Genomic DNA, 20,680 nt, shown 5'->3' on the forward strand with positions numbered 1-20,680 from the left:
CTAAACTATACTGGCTACTGGGACGCAAGTCAATTTTATCGATTGACAATAAACTTCTAATTTACAAGGCAATAATAAAACCCATATGGACTTATGGCATTGAATTGTGGAGCTGTGCAAGCAAATCCAACATAGCGTTAATGCAACGTGCCCAATCGAAAATGTTGAGGCAGATTACTGATGCTCCGTGGTTTGTTAGTAACAAAACTTTACACGACGATCTTCATATTGATTTTATAAACAAAATAATACAAATCAACAGTATAAAACATTTTCAAAAACTACAACATCATTCAAACCATATAGTCTCTCAGCTTCTTGAGACATCAACTTCAAGAAGACTGAAGAAGAAGCTGCCCGAAGATAATATGGAGGAACCTTAGATAATATGAACAGAATAATTGAATCATTTATTGAAGTGATTCTCTAAATATGATTGTAATATTGATCCGATAAATTTATATGTGTGTTTGCAAGTGTGTGTGTATGTGTGTGAGTGAATGACATAAGCCAAATGGCTCATAGAATAGTCATGTATTCTGATTGCTATTGAAAATAAAAATTAAAAAAATATTATACATAATTTTATTGCAATTATAAATATATAATTTATAATTTATTATTATATAAATGTGTATAATGGTTGACACTAATAAATGTGTGCATCACGAGTATTACCATATTACTAATAAACATTATTCAAAATTGTTGTATGATGTATTTATTTTTACTTAAATGCTATCTTGTACGGTAGCAAATAAGTTTTACTTCAATTCCGTGTGAACCTTACGCGCACTCTTTTTTTATTTTTTTTATTCTCTATTTAATTTACAACTATCCAGTTAAGGACATGTAATAAATTTGTGGAATTTACAATTGTCAGCCATAAAGGGACTAACAAAATTTGATAATTATTTTTAACTTCCCGTAGGGTAGGTTATAGTAATCGCAAAAAAATAAAAATTATTTTTGACATATCTTTAAGTTACAGAAACTTCTAAATATTTTGGCATACATTAGGAAAAATTGATGTATTTGTGTTTGTATGTATGTATATGCGGATACACTTTTTTGTCAAAGATTTTGCAAACAAAACAACATTTGATTCCTTTCGAAAGGGAGTCGTGCTGATTAGTTAGGCAAAGGCAGGTTCAGGCTTTTCTAAGATACGGAGCAAAAAGTGCCAAAAATAACTTTTCAGTTTTTGAGCGCAGCGTTTGATTTTAATAGTTCAAAAAACATTCGACATTTTATTAACATAATGTAGAACTTATACAATTTCTGTAAAGACAGGTCTAGCGGTTTCAGTGATCGAGTGCGAAAAAAAAAGCCATTTTGCGGTCTAAAATGATCATTAGACATATGCACATCAAATTATCAGATATTTTATAAAGATTTTAATAATGTAAAAATTTTGTTTACATTTCTATGAGTTCCGTACCAATGTTTTATCCGTTAGAGTACGACACGTCGCTTACGTGCTTCGATATTTAGTCTCTAAAACATCTACGCAGCGCAATTGCTTTGAAAAACATTTTCAAAAAAAGTTGAAATATAAAAAAATCTGTTTTTTGCAAGTCAAATTTCATCAAAAAATTCAAAGTTCTCAAAAATCTAATTTTTTTCAAAGATTTCAAAATATTCTAAAAATTTTTCAAAAAATTTAATTTTTGGTACGGGAAGTTTCAGCCATTTTCCTGAAACAATGCCATACATCACTAGTTTTACTAAGGTATGTATTCACCGACCTTGTTATTATGATTCAAATTATGCATTACCTGCATATATGTTGCGTCCTAATCTTCTATATTTGCTCAACCGAAAACATCTTTTCGGTATATTAAAAACCCTGTGAAAAGCGATAAAGTATCAAAATCTTTAGAATCCGCAATTCGGAACCATTTATATGATGTATCGCGTAACCTGTACGCCTCTCGAACCGATTCGTCACTGTCTGCTCTTCCGTCCAATTGTGATATTAAGCCTATGCGAACACCGCGGTTTACGTGTATTATACGTACTGTGAGCGAGAATTGGGCGTCGTTTGGCCCCCAACTCCGGTCTGTCCATGGGTATTCAGGTACAGATTAAGGTGTTCCATGTGCGACGGATAATGAGGCTCTCCCCTGGTAAAGCTTGCGGTATTGTCGTTCGGCGACGAAAGACAGAGGGCTGGTAAGCCTACTGGTATCTATGAGCTTTTGGAATTTTGAATTTATATGTTTAACACAAACTTTAACAAAACTAGTGGTAAATTGCATCGTGCCTCAAGGCAAATTGCGGGAACATTTTGTACCATAATTTAAAGCCTTACATTTTTTGAAAATTTTGATTTTTTTTTTAAAGCAAACATGCTGCTTAGCTATTTTGGAGACGAAATAACAAACCGCTAAACTCCGCTTTAGGGTCTAACAGCTAATCATTATAAATTTTGATACAGAGTTCATATAAATGTAAATCACATTTGTACTTATTATTAAAATCTCTATAAAATATCTGATAAATTTATGTCCATATGTCTATTGATCATTTTTGACCAGCAGATCGCAATTTTTTTTTATTTTTAAAAGTGCTGGACCTGCCTTTACAAAAAATCAACTAGTTTTTCATTTTGTCAATACAAGTGATCTCTGAAAATCGCTATTCTTGGCACTTTCTACCCCGTATCTCCAAAAAAACTGGACTTGCTTTGCCAAAAACTAATCAGTACGTCTTCCTTCAATAGCAATCGAATGTTTTTTTTTAATTATTCAAATCGGTTGATTGTATCCAAACACACACAAACATACATCAGTTTTGTTTTGGTATGCCAGAATGTTCAGAAACCATTAAAATGTAAAGATACATATATAAAAACTTTTATTTCAGATTTTTTTGTCATCACTATAACTTATTCTTTGGGAAGTTAACAATGGCGTATCGAGATAAACAATGTAATATAAGTAGATAAGTAAATAATAATATCTATTAGTAATGTATTAAACTACAATAAAAAGCTGATATATGGCATCTATAATGGGCAGTATTAACTATCCGTTGGTCTGAAAGGTCTGGCCAGACTTTTTCCGACTTCAATTAAAAAAAATACTTTTAGTAATCCTATCGACTTGAAATTTCTGGACTTTTCCTAAAATTTCATTAGCTGTCGATCAATGAAAAAATCAGGACGAAAAAATGTGTGGTCCAGCCAGACTAATCCGACCGTTTGAAGGTAAATAAATATCCGACCGGCGGAGGGTTAATTATCACTCAAATTGGTTGTCGTTCTAATGCAATATTCGAAAAGCTTCTAATGTGAAAACACATTTTATGGCAATATTTTGTCGGTGTAATTTTTATCAATTTGTTTCTCTCTTATTTAACATATTAGTTAACAATGTTTTAATTAAGCGTCACAACTTTACTATCTGATGCCCAATCAATTTTTACTTCGAATATTAGAAAAACCTTGCCATTTAAAATGAAGTATTACAAAAAGCTCATATAGATTGGCTCAAAATTATATCAACTATCGGATATATTCTTGTTCAAATACAGACATGAACGAAAAGACATGAATTGATGTTGGAAAGAGATTCATACAATATAGACTCGAAGTGCTTTTAGCAATTTCTTTGGAGAAGCGGCTTATTTCAACAATACTATTATTATTTCAAATAAGTGTCTTTAGTGGGGTGTATCACTGATCCCAATGCAGTTTTATTATTAGTACGTTACATAATTATCAGTTGCAAGTAATTACTAGAACTACCAATTATTATGATAAAACTTTAGAATGTTCTTTATTATCAGAAAATTGCCTTTGATTTGATATTTTGACTATATAAGGACCGAATGAAACATATCAAAAATAAGTTACAAACTATTTTTAGGTTTCAATCATTCGATGAATCACTTCAAGAACTAAAAAAAATAGAAAGCATTTTTGAAATATTTATATTAAATATTTCCGAAACTATTATATGTTCAATTTACAGGTGAAAATTTAAAATTAAAATTGATGTAAAGATGTACTATAAATAATAGCATGCATCAATATATTATATATTTTTCATTTTCATTGTTTTTATCTTGAATCTTATCTTTTTATCGAGAAAATCAAATTAATATTAAGACATTTTCAAAACCCTTTGATAAATGTGTTATTTAAATTTCAAACTCTAAATCCCGCAAATAAAATATATTTCAACAAATCGTTCAGTGTTATATTCTAGGTTTTAAATTATGCGAAGTGTGTTTTAAAAATAATGTGGGTTTTCACATATTACATTATATTTCAGATTGTTTTTTATATAATAATAGCTATATTAATTTAATAATTCTTGCGACGTCTTTATCAGAAGATAAATGGACATGTTTGAAAATGGATTTTCAAACAAAAGTCTTTTTCATTGTTAGTTTTTTTTGTGAGCTCTGTTGTTTACTTTGCAAAACCTTAACATTATGTTTAAGTATACCGATTTCAAAAATTTAAAAGGCAATCGATATATTTTGATGTCGATCGATCTTTTCTCGTAGTTTTGTGCAGCTATCGGCCGAACCGTTTCTATGTAATTTTAGAAAAAGTGCTAAACTTTTCGTCCACATTTAAGCTCATATTACCGATTCGATTTTAAAACATTAAAAACTGTTCGAAAAATATTAGTTGGGAATAATACTGATTAGTTTTAGGTGAAAATCTACCGAGCCGTTTTCTTGTAATTAACAGTTGAAAAAAAATTTAAGACGATTGTTATGGAAATTTATTTGGCGATATATATCATGGTCTTATAGAACTTACTGAAATATTACGGCCTTACGACAAGTAGTTTAATTTTAAAAATTCATCAAATTTTGAGAAAATGAGTAGTTTTTTTGACGTTTTTTTAAATTAAAATTAGACGATTTACTTGGTATAACGATGGAGTACTTGATCTTAATGAACATACTAAACCATCAACGCTGGTTTAATTATATAAATTATTGATTTGTGAAAAGTTTTGTTTAGAAAATACTCCGAGTTAATGTGTTCGTTCGTTCAATTAAATTATGTGTAATAAATTAATTTATTTTTCATTGATTAAGTCGATTATTTATCTTGCCTCAAGGCAAAATACCAATAGCAAGTAGTTGAACAGCAATCAGAACTAATGGGTTCTATGAGCTGTTGTGAGTAAGATCTTACAAACTACGTTTGTTTTATTACAGATGGCAACCCAAACAGTTGTCACATCTCTGTATAATAATTTTTTTTATTAAAATATCTGTAATAGGGCAAGTATGGTGCAACAATGCCGGGTGAGGGCTATTTTCACTTGGAAACATATTGCTATCTATATTTCCAAGTAAAAATCGTTGTCAATGTTGCCTGACAACAGGCTGCTCGAGGTGGGTATCGAACCCGGGACCTCTGAAACAAGTCCCGTTATATATCATTTATGAAAGCTTACATGTGGGGTAAAAATCAGCAACTTAACGTCTACTCTGGCAAAGGTGTAAGCAAGGAAATATTACTAAATAAAAAAATAAATTATATTAAAAAATGCAATTTTACTGAAGATAGTTTATGACGATATAGTTATTTTGGTTTAAACAGTATGATTATTTTAAGTCAAATTCGCCTTTGTGACGCGCCTTACCGTAAAAAAAAATTCGTTGCTCGCAAAGGTTGAATTATTTTGTAAACACACATGCTATTATACCTGTTATGAAACAGGTTCGATAACTGTAACATCGCTCAAATTCAAAAATGTCTAATATATTTCAAGCAAATTTGTATTGTAATTTTTGATTGCTAATTTGCAATACTTCATATGAACTAACCACGCATTTCAACGATGTAACTTGATACTCCAGATAGAGACTCGTAATTATTTATTTATTGAGATGCGTAAAATATAAGAGCAAAATAGCTTTTATGCTTGGAATTAATAAATTACATATAAACAGTGTATTAGCAACTACTTTCAACGAAATAATTAATTATCGCATATTTTTTATTGTTTCACAGGTAGATGTTACTTCCAGCTCCCGCCTGACAATGCCAGGCGAACCGGGCGCACCGGGCGAACCTCGTCCCGACTGAGTAAACGATCGCCCCTCGCGCAGGAGCCAATGACGTCCCCGACCTCCGTCAAATATACACGGTCTCTTGTACCGTGCTACTACTATCCGCATTATATCGTTTGCCACCGACGTCGTATACCGAGGTATAAAGCGATCTACGTATTTAATCTCGTGTATGATGTTCCAAAGACGCAACCAGCCTTGATATTCACATCCATGCCGACACCGACACCGCCGCTGCGTTACGTGGAGATCAGAGACGGATGTTTTCACATTGTCCCGCAATGCATCACAAAGGTATTTATATTATATATATTATTATGATTTTTGCACTTTCTTATGCGCAGTACTAAATTTTGCTACAAGTTTATATCTTACTACAAACTTAGTGCTTTTTAGTCTAGTGATGTGCCGACTCGAAAAATTCCCGATATTCGAATCAGAAAAAAACCTGATTCGAATCATGATTCGAATCAACTCGAATCAAGTATATATATGGATGAAAAAAATCATGGATGTATTTATTTAGTAAAAGTGATCCAAATTTATAATCAAAATTGTCAGTTTAACCAATATAACCGACAAAGTAGAAATTGTAAACATAAATCACTATCAAAAAGTATATTCTGAAAATTATTAAAAATGATATAATTTTGAGGACGGCTGAAATATATCTTCAAATTAACTTACAATGATAGATTACCAAACAATTGTGCATCACTAAAGCATATAAAATAATATTTGGAATCATGGGTCGATTGGTTATTTTACTATGTAATCAGTAAAGGATCGCATCTAAACTGAGAGCTGAAAGTTAATTTCATTAATGTAAATTTGCCATTACTTACATAATCAGAAGTTAACATATTATTTACTGACTTTCTGGTGTTTAGTAATTCTTTCAAAAGAGAATTATATTGAAAGATTACCGAAACTCGTTTTATCATTTCGAGTAGTTTATTCTGATAACATTTAAAATCCAAAACACTTAATTATTATCAAAATTGGGTATTGATATTTCACGAACAAAATCGCTCTCAGCGCTTCGTAAAATAAATAAATACGCAAGAACGACGATGCATAGTATCTGTTTCAAAGTCGCTTGATATCGCCCCATATGAAGTCGGAATAACTCATATCGCCGCTTGATTCGGTTCGAGTCATATGAAGTCGGATGATATAGTTAGTCGATGAATGCGGTTAAAGTCATATAAAGACGATTGGAGTCGACTGATACATTTAAGCATATTAAAGTCGGGTGACTCGCATGATTTAATTCATTATTGATTTTTTATATTTATGATATTTATTTTTTATATGATTATAATATTGAATTGAATTAAAACATTTTTTTTATATTTATATTCATGAAGAATGTTATATTTATGAAAAATTTGTGTTAATACATATTTTATCACAGTAAATATTTCGCGTCTTGATACGAGTTGATTCGAATCAAGTAAAATCTGATTCGAATCAAGTCGTTAAAGACTTGATTCGAATGATTCGAATCACTACTTGACATCACTACTTTTTACTATATAATCGTAAATATTGTTTTCTTGTTACAATTTTCGACTTTGTTGCTATTAAGAACATATTGTGCAACATACAATTTGAGGTAGAATAAGGCGGAGCACGAAGCATCAATTTGACATTGAGCAATTATATTGCAAAAACCAAACCTATCATATTACAACAACGTATCAAACAGACAACTATAAGACTATGTTCAATGAAGCTCCTAGATAATTCATCATTATAGACGAATGTTTTTCCCCTGTTTTAAAAAAAACCCTGTTTTTCCTATAGGAAGGACCAATGTCTTATTTCAATACTAATAAAGGTATTTCACAAAATAACAGCTACCTTTTATTTAACCAATACAAAATATCAATCCCACGAGTGCATTTTTTACACTGCAAATAATCTGGATCTGGATCCAGGTGTTTTGCCAGAATAAATTATCAACAGAGTTGCGATAACTATTTATTTAATATTCCTTTTGTAAAATTGTTTTTTTTGCCTTAATTAACTTTAATTTGCTATTTTTTATTTTTTACACCTCTGCAAGAGTAATAGCTTCAGATGGTCCTTTTTTCCCTATTCAATTGTGAACTTCTATAGAGCTTATATAAAAAAATGTTGTCTCTTATTTGAAATTACCATTGCATGTTATAAAACAAAAAAATATACTTAAAAATTCGATTAAGGTCTTATTATAAACTAAGCAACAGTGCTCACAACCAAAACAAATAACAACGAAAATAAATTCTTTTATTATGGATTTGCAAACATTGCCGTTTTTCTCTTGTTCCGTCGAAAGAATAATGATGGAGTTAAAGATTAAGGTAAAAAATCTTAACTTTACAAGTTTTTGAGATCGATGGTGGTCCTTCTTACCCGCGGACCTTTAAGTCTCGCTTTACCCTATATCTACAAATTATTTCATATTAATTCTGAAAAAGTATGATCAATAATTTTCACTACGCCATCACTTAATGCATCAAAATTAGCAAACTATTAACACTAGTGTCATATATATTTTGACATAACTATTTTTATCAACCCCAAATATCCAACTGCCAGTATTTATTTAGAATAAAATGTGTAAATTAAATAAAAGCAAGTATCACAAATCATATCTAAAGACTGATTGAACTTCGAAAATATATGTAAAATTCCAACGTCATTCCAATGTACAACCGCAAATATTGTTTAAACACAACTGTAAACTTTCTATTAGATGTTATTTATGTATATGAATTTTTATAAAGTGTTATTTTTACGTTTTGTATATAAATAACAAATAAAGTAATTCTATTTAAATAATACGTTCATTGCGTTTTAAAATGGCACTGGCATTGTGTAGTATGTAAATATGAAAAACATGGTTTTGTATTATGTTTTAATTTCAAATTTTGGTAAATTAATTAATATTTTAAAAAATTGAGAAATGATTGTAAAATATATTTTAATAGTAGTAGCTGTTGATTATAGGAATTTACTTAAAAAAATAGTAGTGTTTTTACGTATTCCTGAAGTTTTGATGATTTATTGAAAACATAAAATCAGTTATAATATACTTAATTATTATTTGGTTTTTATAATGAGCAGTATCCTAACACAGATAAAATATATGTGGAATAACTTAATTGAATGTCTAATCATTCGAATAATTTATTATGATATTCTCATAATCGGATTATATCATTATATCTATTATCTCATAATGCCAATTAATATTTGTGTCGACTATTCTACAAAATACTACGAATGATTTTGAAATAATATAAAATATATGTTTATTTTTAATATCTTCGGTATTTTAATTTTGTTTAATAAATGTATAAATTATTTAATGTATAATTTTCATATAATAAAATAAAAAGAACAACTAATAAGCACTAATAACCATTTATATCATGCATAAAGCTTTATAGAATAGAGATTTGCAAACTTTCAACAGTTTGTTAGTAAAACAATTTTGTGCGATTACTACAATAAATAGACTAAACATACCTAAGGTTTATTTTAACTAAATACTGCTTGTTGGAAGTTTCTTCCCAAACTGTAAATGCGCAAATAGACCACATAAGTTTGCTTAACGTATATGCTTTTACTTAACTCACACAAATTCATACAAAATAAACACACTAGATACGCAGTTTGAAACACCTATACCATATCCATTGTTGTGTTATTCTTATGATTATTGTTTGTAATTACTTAAGTTAGGAACTTTCGTAAATTATGCAATACAGGTAGTTCTGATTTGAATACTGATATTCGTATAAATTTTAAAAGTTAAGCGTTTAACTACCTAGCTGCGACTTTATGTGTGCATAGCAATTTCTAAGCGAAATAATTTGTATTATTTATATATTATTCATGAGTATTTTGTTTTTTTTTTAAATTTTCTATAGAAATAAAACAATAAAATTGTTTATTTCCTCTAAATTCTTAGTGACCTTTTTTACAGATTAATATATTACGGTGGAGGCGCCGCGTCAATTTTGTGATAAAATTAAAAGAATCATATAGTCATAACGGAGTTTGAAAGACTTGAAAGACGTGGAGAGTACTTATAAATTACTAAAACATCAAAAGTATACAAAATATGATATTCCACTCATTTTGATTCTAAACTATTGGTGCATGGCATAGTGACTTAAGGCAAATTACTGGAACTTCCCGTACCGAAAACTAGAATTTTTAAAAAAACTTAAAAAAAAAAATGGATTTTTTTATATTATATAGCTGTTTTAAAGTCGAAATATCTAAGCGCGTAATACGGTACGGAACCCATATAAATGTACACAAAATTTGTAGTTATTATTATAATCTCTATAAAATATCTGATAATATGATGTGCATATGTCTAATGATCATTTCTGACCGCCAAATGGCATTAGTTTTCCATTTTTCATTGGATCTCTAAAAACGCTGGACCTGCCTTTGCAAAAAGTTCACCAGATGTTCATTTCGTCAATACAAGTAACATGTTTTTTGAATCATTCATATCGGTTGATCCGTGTTCTCGAAATTGTCGACAAAAATTGTATCCGCGCATACACACCCACACAGATACACACATACATCAATTTTTTTTAAGATATGCCAAAATTTTCAGAAACCTAAAACGTAAAGATATATAAAAATCTTATTTTCGATTTTTTTGCGATTACTATTTATTTAATTAATTATATAACTAGTCATTAAGAAACAAATTCCTTTGAATAAGTACGAACTATAATAATAAATTTATTAAGTAAAAATGCAACAAATGATAAAAACTAGGGGTTATACAAAAACCGACATTTCAGAAAACCAGTTTTCGAATTTTAATTTTACTAAAAAAACAGTTTTAACCGGTTTTCGAATTTTATATAGCAAATAAATTTTTGTTCAAATATTATGTAATTTATCCGCAAATTTAGTGTTATTTAGAGCAGAAGTTGACTGAATTTATTTATTGTTCAATTTTATAGATAGTAAACAAAATTATTTTAATTTTAATTAGTAGAACTGAAAATTAATAGTTTATCTTGATTAAATAACTTTGAAAATAATCATTTGTCATTCATGCATCATTTTCACAAATGAGAAAGAAAATATTTTTATGATAGTGAAAGGAAAGTTTTCAAATAAATAAAAATAATACATTTATAAGTAAAAAAAATCATTAAATTAAAAAATAAAAATAAAAAGATATTAGATACATGTTGATACATACTTGTTAATATCTTTTTTTTTAAAATTCAATTTGTCTGTTCCGAGAAGTTTTAATTAATTTATTTTAAACATTCTAATTGTTTTTTGTTTAATAAATATGATTTCAAAAACCTGAGAACGTCTATCAAATTGCTACTTAGACGTGTCCTTTGTTTACTCACAAAATTTCCTGAAATAGAAACTCTCATACTTGCGACCAAATTATACTTAATTATTTTTAAAGCCTGATATAATAATTCTAAGTTTTTGTTCGTGGTAATTCGTGGCTTCTAGAGTTAAACTCATTTTTTTAAGTTTGAGTAGTGGAAGTTACTTCTTTAAGAAGAAGTCACATTGATTTAAATTAATATATATACACTGGTACAAAAATCTAAATTAATATATACAAAACCTTTCTAGGAACCATTGCAGACTTATAAGATATAAAATGCTATTGAACCGATATCATTTCAATAATTATCAATCTTTTATATTTGGCTATATTTGTCATTTTCCATTTATACAGCGAAAACTGACTTTTTTTTACTAAAAAAACGGTTTTCGAATTCTATAATTTTGACAAAAACTGGTTTTTAAAACCGGTTTTTGAAAACCGACAAACCCTAAAAAAAAACATTTTCTCCACATATTACGGACAAAATGACATATAGGGTGAGGACGTAGTAAAATGCTAATTTTTAAGAAGGCAGTTCACAAATAAATTGTTTGATCCTCTTTAGGACACCAGTCTTTATGACACATCATAAAGCAAGAGCCCAAAGGTAACAAATCATACGTCGTAATAAACCCTTCGATGAGCTCAGAACGGGACAAAGAGGTCATTGCAATGAATGCAAGTATCTTCATTTTACTGATAAATCCTTTGACCTCATTTCTGCAATTATTTTTTGCATACTCGGAGTATAAGGTAAGAGCCAATATTCTTTGATAGGTTTTTTATTCTCTGTAATACTTGCAAAATTGTACTATGTCCTTCTGTAGATTGTATAAATATGTGATTTTGTCCAAAACTGGACAAGGTTCCATCAAACATTCCTAAACACATATTGATAATTACAATAAAATTAATCTCAATTTATAATTAACAAATAACGTAGAATTGAATAAGAATATATAATAGCTTAAATATTTTAAATGAAATCATGCAAAAAGTATTGATAACTACGAAAATAGATATCTGTTTGGCGGTTATATGTGCCTGCCCTATCGCAGCCAGATTTATTTTTTATTATTGCCTGCTACAAACTGTATTAAAATTTTGATATTTTTTATTAAAAAAATATTTTTATTTTCTGGCACCTGAAGAAGGTAACGTTTTATAATTCGATATATTGGCGGTTTTGTATTCAATCCATTAAAACCCGCTGATATATTTAATTTAACGTTTTTGCGATAAGATAGAGACTTGGTTTCGGGTATTATAAATTTATTATAAATAACTTATTTATAATAAATAATATTAAAATAACTTACTGGTGTGATTTCAAAAAAATGAAAACATTATCATTTGAACTTCAAACGCAAAACACACAATCTATTCCCTAAGAACTATCACGACCAGCATAGTCGTTTATGACGGTCCCTCGTTTTGAGTTTTCTGTATGGCGGCCACTAGATGTTTGCAGAAAATATTCCTCCATAGAATTACCTTTTGGAAGACCGTACGTTTTTGTCATCAGCGTAGATCTACTTTATCGAGCGGGAAGTGAAGCACTTGTGTGGTATAATCTAGGACTTGGGAGAAACGGTGATCTCTATATTAGAATGTATGTGAATGCAAGCACGCATCTTGCTGAGAAGAAAATTATATACTTGACTACTGTGCTGGAATGCTTATGGCTTAGCCTTACTATCATTTAGCATTGCTTATTAAAAATATGAGTGTATGCGTAAATTTTCTATTAATGAACTAGGAAACAAAATTTGTTATCTATGATACATAACCTGTTTAGATAAATCATTTGCTATCTCGTACCGAAATAGGTACTAAATGTATATGAACTAAACACTTTCAATTCAATTTTTATTCCCTGAAGTGAAGTAATTTAATTGAATATTAGGAACTTATAAACAATTTTATGCTGAATTTCGATGTCACTAGTCAATCGATTCTTATAATTAAAATGTAGCTATTATAATGTTAACCAATATTTTATAAATGAAATATGTTAAAGCCAACAAAAGCTTTATACATCGATAATATGAAGCGATTAGTTTCGTATTATAATAATCAGATTATCCCAGGACCAGAAGCTTAATTATAATCTATATTATATCTATTTATATCAAAGACAGCACCACATGAGTTAAATTATGTGTTTTATAAGCATCATTTACATTTTAATAACTTTTCGGGTAAGTTATAGTGTTCTTCCAATAATCGAAAATGAACATTTTTGTATATCTTTGCATATCCTTACGTTTCACAGGTTTGTGAGCATTTTGGTATAACTTATTGTTAGTAAATGGGGATATATATATATATATATATATATATATATATGTGTGTGTGTGTGTGTAGTATGTGTGTGTTTGGATACAATTAATTGTCAATGTTTTTGCTCATCCGATTAGAATGATTCAAAAAATGTTCGAATCTTATTCATGGGGAGATGTGCTGATTAGTTTTTGGCAAAGACAGTTTCAGCTGTTTTGGAGTTACGGAGCAAAGAGAGCGGAACATGTAAATTAGGTTTTTGAAAGAACGGACCCTCCTATTTGAATGATTCAAAATTTCGTATTAATGGGAAAACGTGGTGATTAGTTTTTGGCAAAGACGGACTCAGCTGTGTCGAGATACGGAGCTAGAATTCTAAAAAATTCGAATGAACATTTTGCTTGTGAAGAAACAATTTTGCGAAAGAACAGTATTTACAATAACCTATTTGAAAACATTTAACAATCCTCGAATATTTCACTACGGTACGGAAGGTTCTAGCAATTTTCCTCCAGACACGATGCCATTGTAGTTAGTAGATCTTTTTTTTTAATCTTACGGTAGAATTTGTTGGAAAACCAACCACTGCTTGAAACTCAGTTTTACATCTAGTTTATTACAGCTTACGAAATATTTCATATTTTCACGCGGTTAATATCAACTAGAATATAAATATGGTCAAATAAAATAGAAATGCAAGAATTAGACACTCCTGCACTATTTGACTTATCCGTCAAATACATTTTTTATTCTCTCAATAATCGCCTCAAAATTCTATAATCATGCACTTTTTGGTGAATATGTTTAATATATTCAGCACATGTAACGGTTTTATACCCTGACTATGTTTTCGTCGCCATTGATGACATTAAACAAATTTCATTGACCGATAGACTAATAGCGTTGTCCCCTAAGAAAGATTTTACTTCGCGGTTACGCAATAAATGTCACTTAATATTTCCTGAAGATTTTGATCAATTTGAAATTGAGTATTTATGGTTATAGGGCACGATGTCAGACATTTATTTATTAAATTATAGACTTCGTGGTTTTATTCACTAAGTATTTTAATTTTTTGTCGAGGTTTACAGGGAAGCTAGGGGCTATAGGTAACGGGGGTAACTAATAACGTAGGTTTTCGAATAGAATCTTACAAATTTTATATATCTTATTTAATTAATTTCTTATCACTATCTTAATTTTAGTAATTGTTAAATTGTTTGAATGGTTATATTAATTCATGTAAAAATCACACCAGGGGTTAGTTGAAACAGAACCTCTGTTGTACCATATAGAAATTATATACAGATTCAAATGAAACGAAATGGGTGGAATTTATTGTCTGTAAGATGTGCACAAATTTAAATGTGTTACAGAAGGAGACACTGTCTTTTGTTTGTATTATGATAATAATTGTAGTTTATGTTGATTTATTATAAAAAATAATATTATAGTTACACTGTATATTTTTTATGTATTAATTATAGTCTACGTTGACTTATGGAAAGAACTACTCAGAAAGAAGTCAATTTTCTCAAAATTAAGTGAATAATAAATGATCACTATAGGTATTATTGTCGTTTTTTTGTCGTTACTACTTGGCTTGGTAGACGTTACTACTAGCTCCAAACATGGAGTTTCTTAGATAATGATTCAGAAATAATAAACAATTATGGAATTATTTTTACTTGATTTGGTAGAAGCATAGTTGCAGCAACTATCCATATCTATTTCGTAAAAATATAATCAGCGGATTTCAAAATATTAGTTAAGAAAAAACTGTTACAACCAGCCCTAGCTCCTCTATATGAGTAGATCAAAAGTAGACTTACTTTTTATATTATTTTATTATAATATATACATTTTTTATACATTGACAATTTCAACAACTGAAATTAAAGTAAATGCTTTTGATGTTCAGTTTAAAAACAATGTGATGATTTTTTAACTAATATGATATTAAAAAACAGCTTGGCGAAAATTATTTTTATTATGAAAATATTAATATACAAAATTATTATTATTAAATTATTAAGCTTTTTTTAAAAATAGTCATTCCAACTATTGAATGATTTGAGTTGTGTTAGTTGATTTTGACCTTAAGTAAAAATTTATTGCAAATATATATTCTTTATTTATTTAATAGGGCATCAATAGTTCACTATGGATGATAAAATAAGTTTATCTCTGCAAGCAACCATTTCATTAAATCAAACAATGTTGAATCAATATTTGAAAGCTTCGCGCTTCGTTGAAACGCGACGTTTCGATGAATCTTTCGCTAGATATTTGTCCAGCAGGCTTTTCCGCGGGCCAAAGTCTTTACAGAGTGCCGGCCGTATTGATTATGCGCGCGGTGCTTTGCGAGGTTGACCTTTTACTTTCCCCGGAAAGTTTTAATCCTCGCATGAATGACAAGGCGAATCCTCCACCCATTCGAGTCCTACCAACAAAAATACTTGTGCTATGTGACTCCTTCAGATTCCCCATGGGGGCCACTGCGGTTACCCGTGTCTCCAATAATTCCACGTAGACCGTGACATCTTTGACATCGAACCCAAAGATCTATAGTCGCAGTTTCAAACGTTTGAAATTTCAACGATATCCAGTAGTTGAACGCCAACTGCCGGATATCACAGCCCACTCCTGCCGATGAAATCCCATTTCCTTGTCACATTTAGTAATATCGCCAGTCCGCCCATAGAACTTAATCATAACCCGTTCGGAACACAACGCCGTACGTGCAAATATCATTTTCACAACTGCTCGCGGCATAGGAGGGAATCGAAAAATTTGTTGATTGAAACCAATCGGGTTTGTAATAGAAAAACGGGGAACGCTTCATATCGACGCGTTTGTATAACTTTTAAAAAGAGACTTTTCAATACACAAGTTTTGGATTTGATTCCAAAGGTGAAAAGTCAAGATTCTAGCTGCTGGGGTCGAGATAGTACTAAAGTTGCTCGGATAAGTGGCTTGTTAGATAAGAGCCTTAGTCGCGGCTTAAACATAATATAGAACAATTTCAAAATATACCCTTGATATAAATTAAAGCCGTATTACAGCGTACATTAAATTAAAACGTTTCGCGTGGCATGCGCGCATCGGGCGGACAACTCGTCGTAAAATTTCGCGAGATAAGCAAATTCAAATGAAACGATGCCCTTAGCAAAGAATAAAAGAGGGTCTAGTGAGGTTTGCGCGCTATGCGAAACTGCTCTGTGATATAGAGCAACGGGAAATCACATAACAATAAAAGGAAACTGTGCCCTCAAAGAAAGAAGGATAAAAGATGCTCGAGAACGACCGTCGGATGCATAATAGAAGATCAATGTTCAGCAGTTATACTAATACAGATACTAATATAACAATACCAGTGCGGATGAGATCCGATCATCGCAGACGAAAAGAAGAAAACTCACGCACTTTCGAAAAACTCCGGAGGATTTGGAAAAGTTCTAATCCGCTATAATTCACGCTCAGTGTAATGAAGTCATAGTCGTCTCAGAAGCGAACAGTGAAAAAAGTCAGCTATTTAAAATGATATTCATAATATTTCTACTGTGCAACATTTCAAATAACAAAATCATTATATATTGCATATACAGTAGCTATATCATTAAATTCTGTACGTTTTTGAGAATCATCAAATGCATAAATAATTCATTTCCAAGATTTAAAAAAAAAGATCTTGGTTAGACATGTAAATCGTTCTGCATTTAGCCTTAAGGCCAGTTGCAGGAACTTCCCGAAATGTTTAAGAATTGACTTAATCAACCTAAATTGATATTTAGATATTTAGATGAAATTTCCAACTGTTTATTTCAAGAATGAATTTATCGCTCCTTCAGGAAGTTAAAAAAACTATTACAATCAGCTCCTAGCTCTTCCATTATATATATATATATATATATATATATATATATATATACATTCCGAATATCTGTAAATAATTTTTCTATGTCACAACAAGCCCCACGGTTTTGTTTCAACTAACCCCAGGTAGTTTTTGTTACACTGATCAAGATAATAGCAGGCAGAAAAATTATTCCATATTTTCATAGGTTAATAAATTTAGAATTACTCGATGTTAATAACGCAAACATTTTATGATAGTACAATTTTATATTACGACGGGCCTGCACAGTTCTGTATACTTATTACTTTTTTCTTAAATCCTTTTATCACTTTTTCTTAGATTTTTACTTATCTACATATTATATATATATATATATATATATATATATATATATATGTGTGTGTGTGTGTGTGTGTGTGTGTGTGTGTGTGCGTGTGTGTGCGTTCCTATATTATAATAATAACGTTTTGTTATGAGTTGATTATCAATTGCGAATGAAAGCCAAAGCAGATGCATAAAAAAGAGAATAAAATAAAGAAGTTAGAATAGCAGCTTCATAAAGGCTCATTTTAATCTTGAACATAAAATGATGAATGAATGAGACTACACAAACAACAAACCCATTGTGACATATTTTACAATGAAATATTTTACATCGTAACAAATAAAATAGTAACCTATATGTTATATTGAAAAATTTTTATACGAGAAAAATAACATGTTTTGAAATTTAATTTTTATTTATATTAAAATCATAGTAAAGTTGCAAATTAAGTAAAATTTATAGAAAATATGCTGATCATACTTTTTTGTAGAATAACACATACCAAAATCATCGCAAAAATTTAACAAATCGTTTGATAATTATGTTTTTAAAATGCTTAAATCATGAAACAATGTATCGCGGATGCAAAATTAAAAAATTTGCGAATCAGCTTTCAGATAAATATTATCAAATATTAATATATATATATATATATATATATATACATATACATTACACTTCATCTATTAACATCTCGCAAACTATACATTCCGAATATCTGTAAATAATTTTTCTATGTCACAACAAGCCCCACGGTTTTGTTTCAACTAACCCCAGGTAGTTTTTGTTACACTGTTCAAGATAATAGCAGGCAGAAAAATTATTCCATATTTTCATAGGTTAATAAATTTAGAATTACTCGATGTTAATAACGCAAACCGACATTTTATGATAGTACAATTTTATATTACGACGGGCCTGCACAGTTCTGTATACTTATTACTTTTCTCTTAAATCCTTTTATCACTTTTTCTTAGATTTTTACTTATCTACATATTACTGTTTCTTACATTTTTACATACTTATTACTTCTTTTTACACATTACTTACATTTTACTTTAAAATTATTTTTTTTGCTTTTCTCATAAACTAATCTTTTTTTCATTTCGCGTTTTTTCCGCAGACAAAATGTTTTTTGAATAATTGTATGCTTTGTTCTCTCGTAAACTGCCATTTTCTACACATTTAACTCCTTATCTCTGAAACGGCTTGGCTTGGCTTAGTCAAAAACTAACCACGATGTCATCCCATTATGAAATTAATGTTAATGAATCACTCAAATCGTATTCGTTGTTATCTCAAAAACTTAATTTCCATTTTCTGCATTCTTTGCTTCGGGACCTACCTGACCCAAAAACTAATCAGCACTAATCCCCGATACGAATATTTTTTGAATCATTCAAATCGGTTGAGCGTTGCTCCCGGAAACGTAGACTAAAAATTGTATTCAAACATACATACATAAATACACAGATACGTTTCTGAGGTATGTCAAAATGCTCAGAAACCTTGCAAATCGTAAAGATATGCAAAAGTTTTCAGTTTAGATTTTTGAACGGTTACAATAACTTATAAATTTTGAACGGTTACAATAATAATATTTTAATATCGTTTAAGATCCCATTGAAAAGTTACCCATGTTATAAAAAGACCTTAGCTTTCCTGAATGCATATGAAATATTATAAATATTTAATAAAAAAATTATATAGTTTGGAATGTAAATGTATATTATGGATTGCCATACCTTATGTGATTGTATTTTGTAAAAACTTTATGAAATAACAAAAAATATTATAATCTGGCATTACAATATTTAAAATAAATCTTTACGATTCATCTTGAATATTTACTCAAACCGCATGCAACAAATGTGTATTCTAATTCCGTAGATCGTCGAGAATAGTCGTCAAAATAGCAATGAAAAAAGTTCTTGTGAGTTATGGACTCAGCTTATGTAGCATATAAATCATGCTGAAACGTTCTCGGACAGAGCACAAGGCGATGGATATGCGTCACATCGACAAATCGATGAAAATGCAAAATATCTTCTCCCTTGGAATTTTCATCATAATATTATTCTATAATATCTGGTGACATTGTGTCGGGATTTCTGGGTCTAGTCCAACCGCACGGATGAGAACCATGTTCGCATTGTCGAGAGTGCGGGTTGCGCGTGTTATGCGAGGGCTTGGATAAAAACGCAGGAATATAAATTTGAGAAAAATTATTCACTTGAAAAAAAAAACAGGACAAACAATAGAGTGGAATATAAAACGGACTCATGCACTAGGTAGCATGTTGTTTATTAAATTAAACTTGTTTGACTGGTACAATATATACTACGTAATTTTTACTCTTTGATCTTTTGTTCAATTATATTTTTCTTTATTATTATTTTTGTACATAATAAAGTTCATATTTCATTGAATTGTATTGCAAATTATGAATAATTTAATTTCCGACTTGCTTCATGGATTGTATATTTAGTTTACAGCTCATCATACATAAGTGCTTCAGTATTAATAAATATTGTATCTTGTACTCTAACCTCTCATATGATAATAAGATGCTTAACAAAGTAGATTTTTTTTTCAATAATACGTTTAAATTTTGTTTACTATTTTAAATTTAGTCTTCTTTATTTCTTCAATAACTTTCAGTTGAAGTTTGTTTTTTTTTACTAGTGGTGTATGGCATCGTGCCTTGAAGCAAATTCCTGGAACTTTCCGTACTGTAATGAAATATTCGAAGAATATTAAATGTTTTTAAATAAGTTAT

At 29.7% G+C, this 20,680-nt stretch overlaps 1 protein-coding gene across 1 annotated transcript in view; it reads left to right on the forward strand.

Moving 5' to 3' along the window:
- LOC113375869 overlaps nt 1–20,680 on the forward strand; it is a 196,731-nt gene that overhangs the window by 124,614 nt on the left and 51,437 nt on the right. Inside the window, exon 2 of the mRNA XM_026615817.1 lies at nt 5,990–6,342. Coding sequence (XP_026471602.1) covers nt 6,094–6,342 — 249 coding nt within the window. The 5' untranslated portion in view covers nt 5,990–6,093. The remainder of the gene's footprint in view (nt 1–5,989; nt 6,343–20,680) is intronic.

The sequence above is a fragment of the Ctenocephalides felis genome, unplaced genomic scaffold (assembly GCF_003426905.1).
Source record: "Ctenocephalides felis isolate EL2017-DRISC unplaced genomic scaffold, ASM342690v1 CF-g0.4_SCAFFOLD_01886, whole genome shotgun sequence".
Taxonomy (NCBI): domain Eukaryota; kingdom Metazoa; phylum Arthropoda; class Insecta; order Siphonaptera; family Pulicidae; genus Ctenocephalides; species Ctenocephalides felis.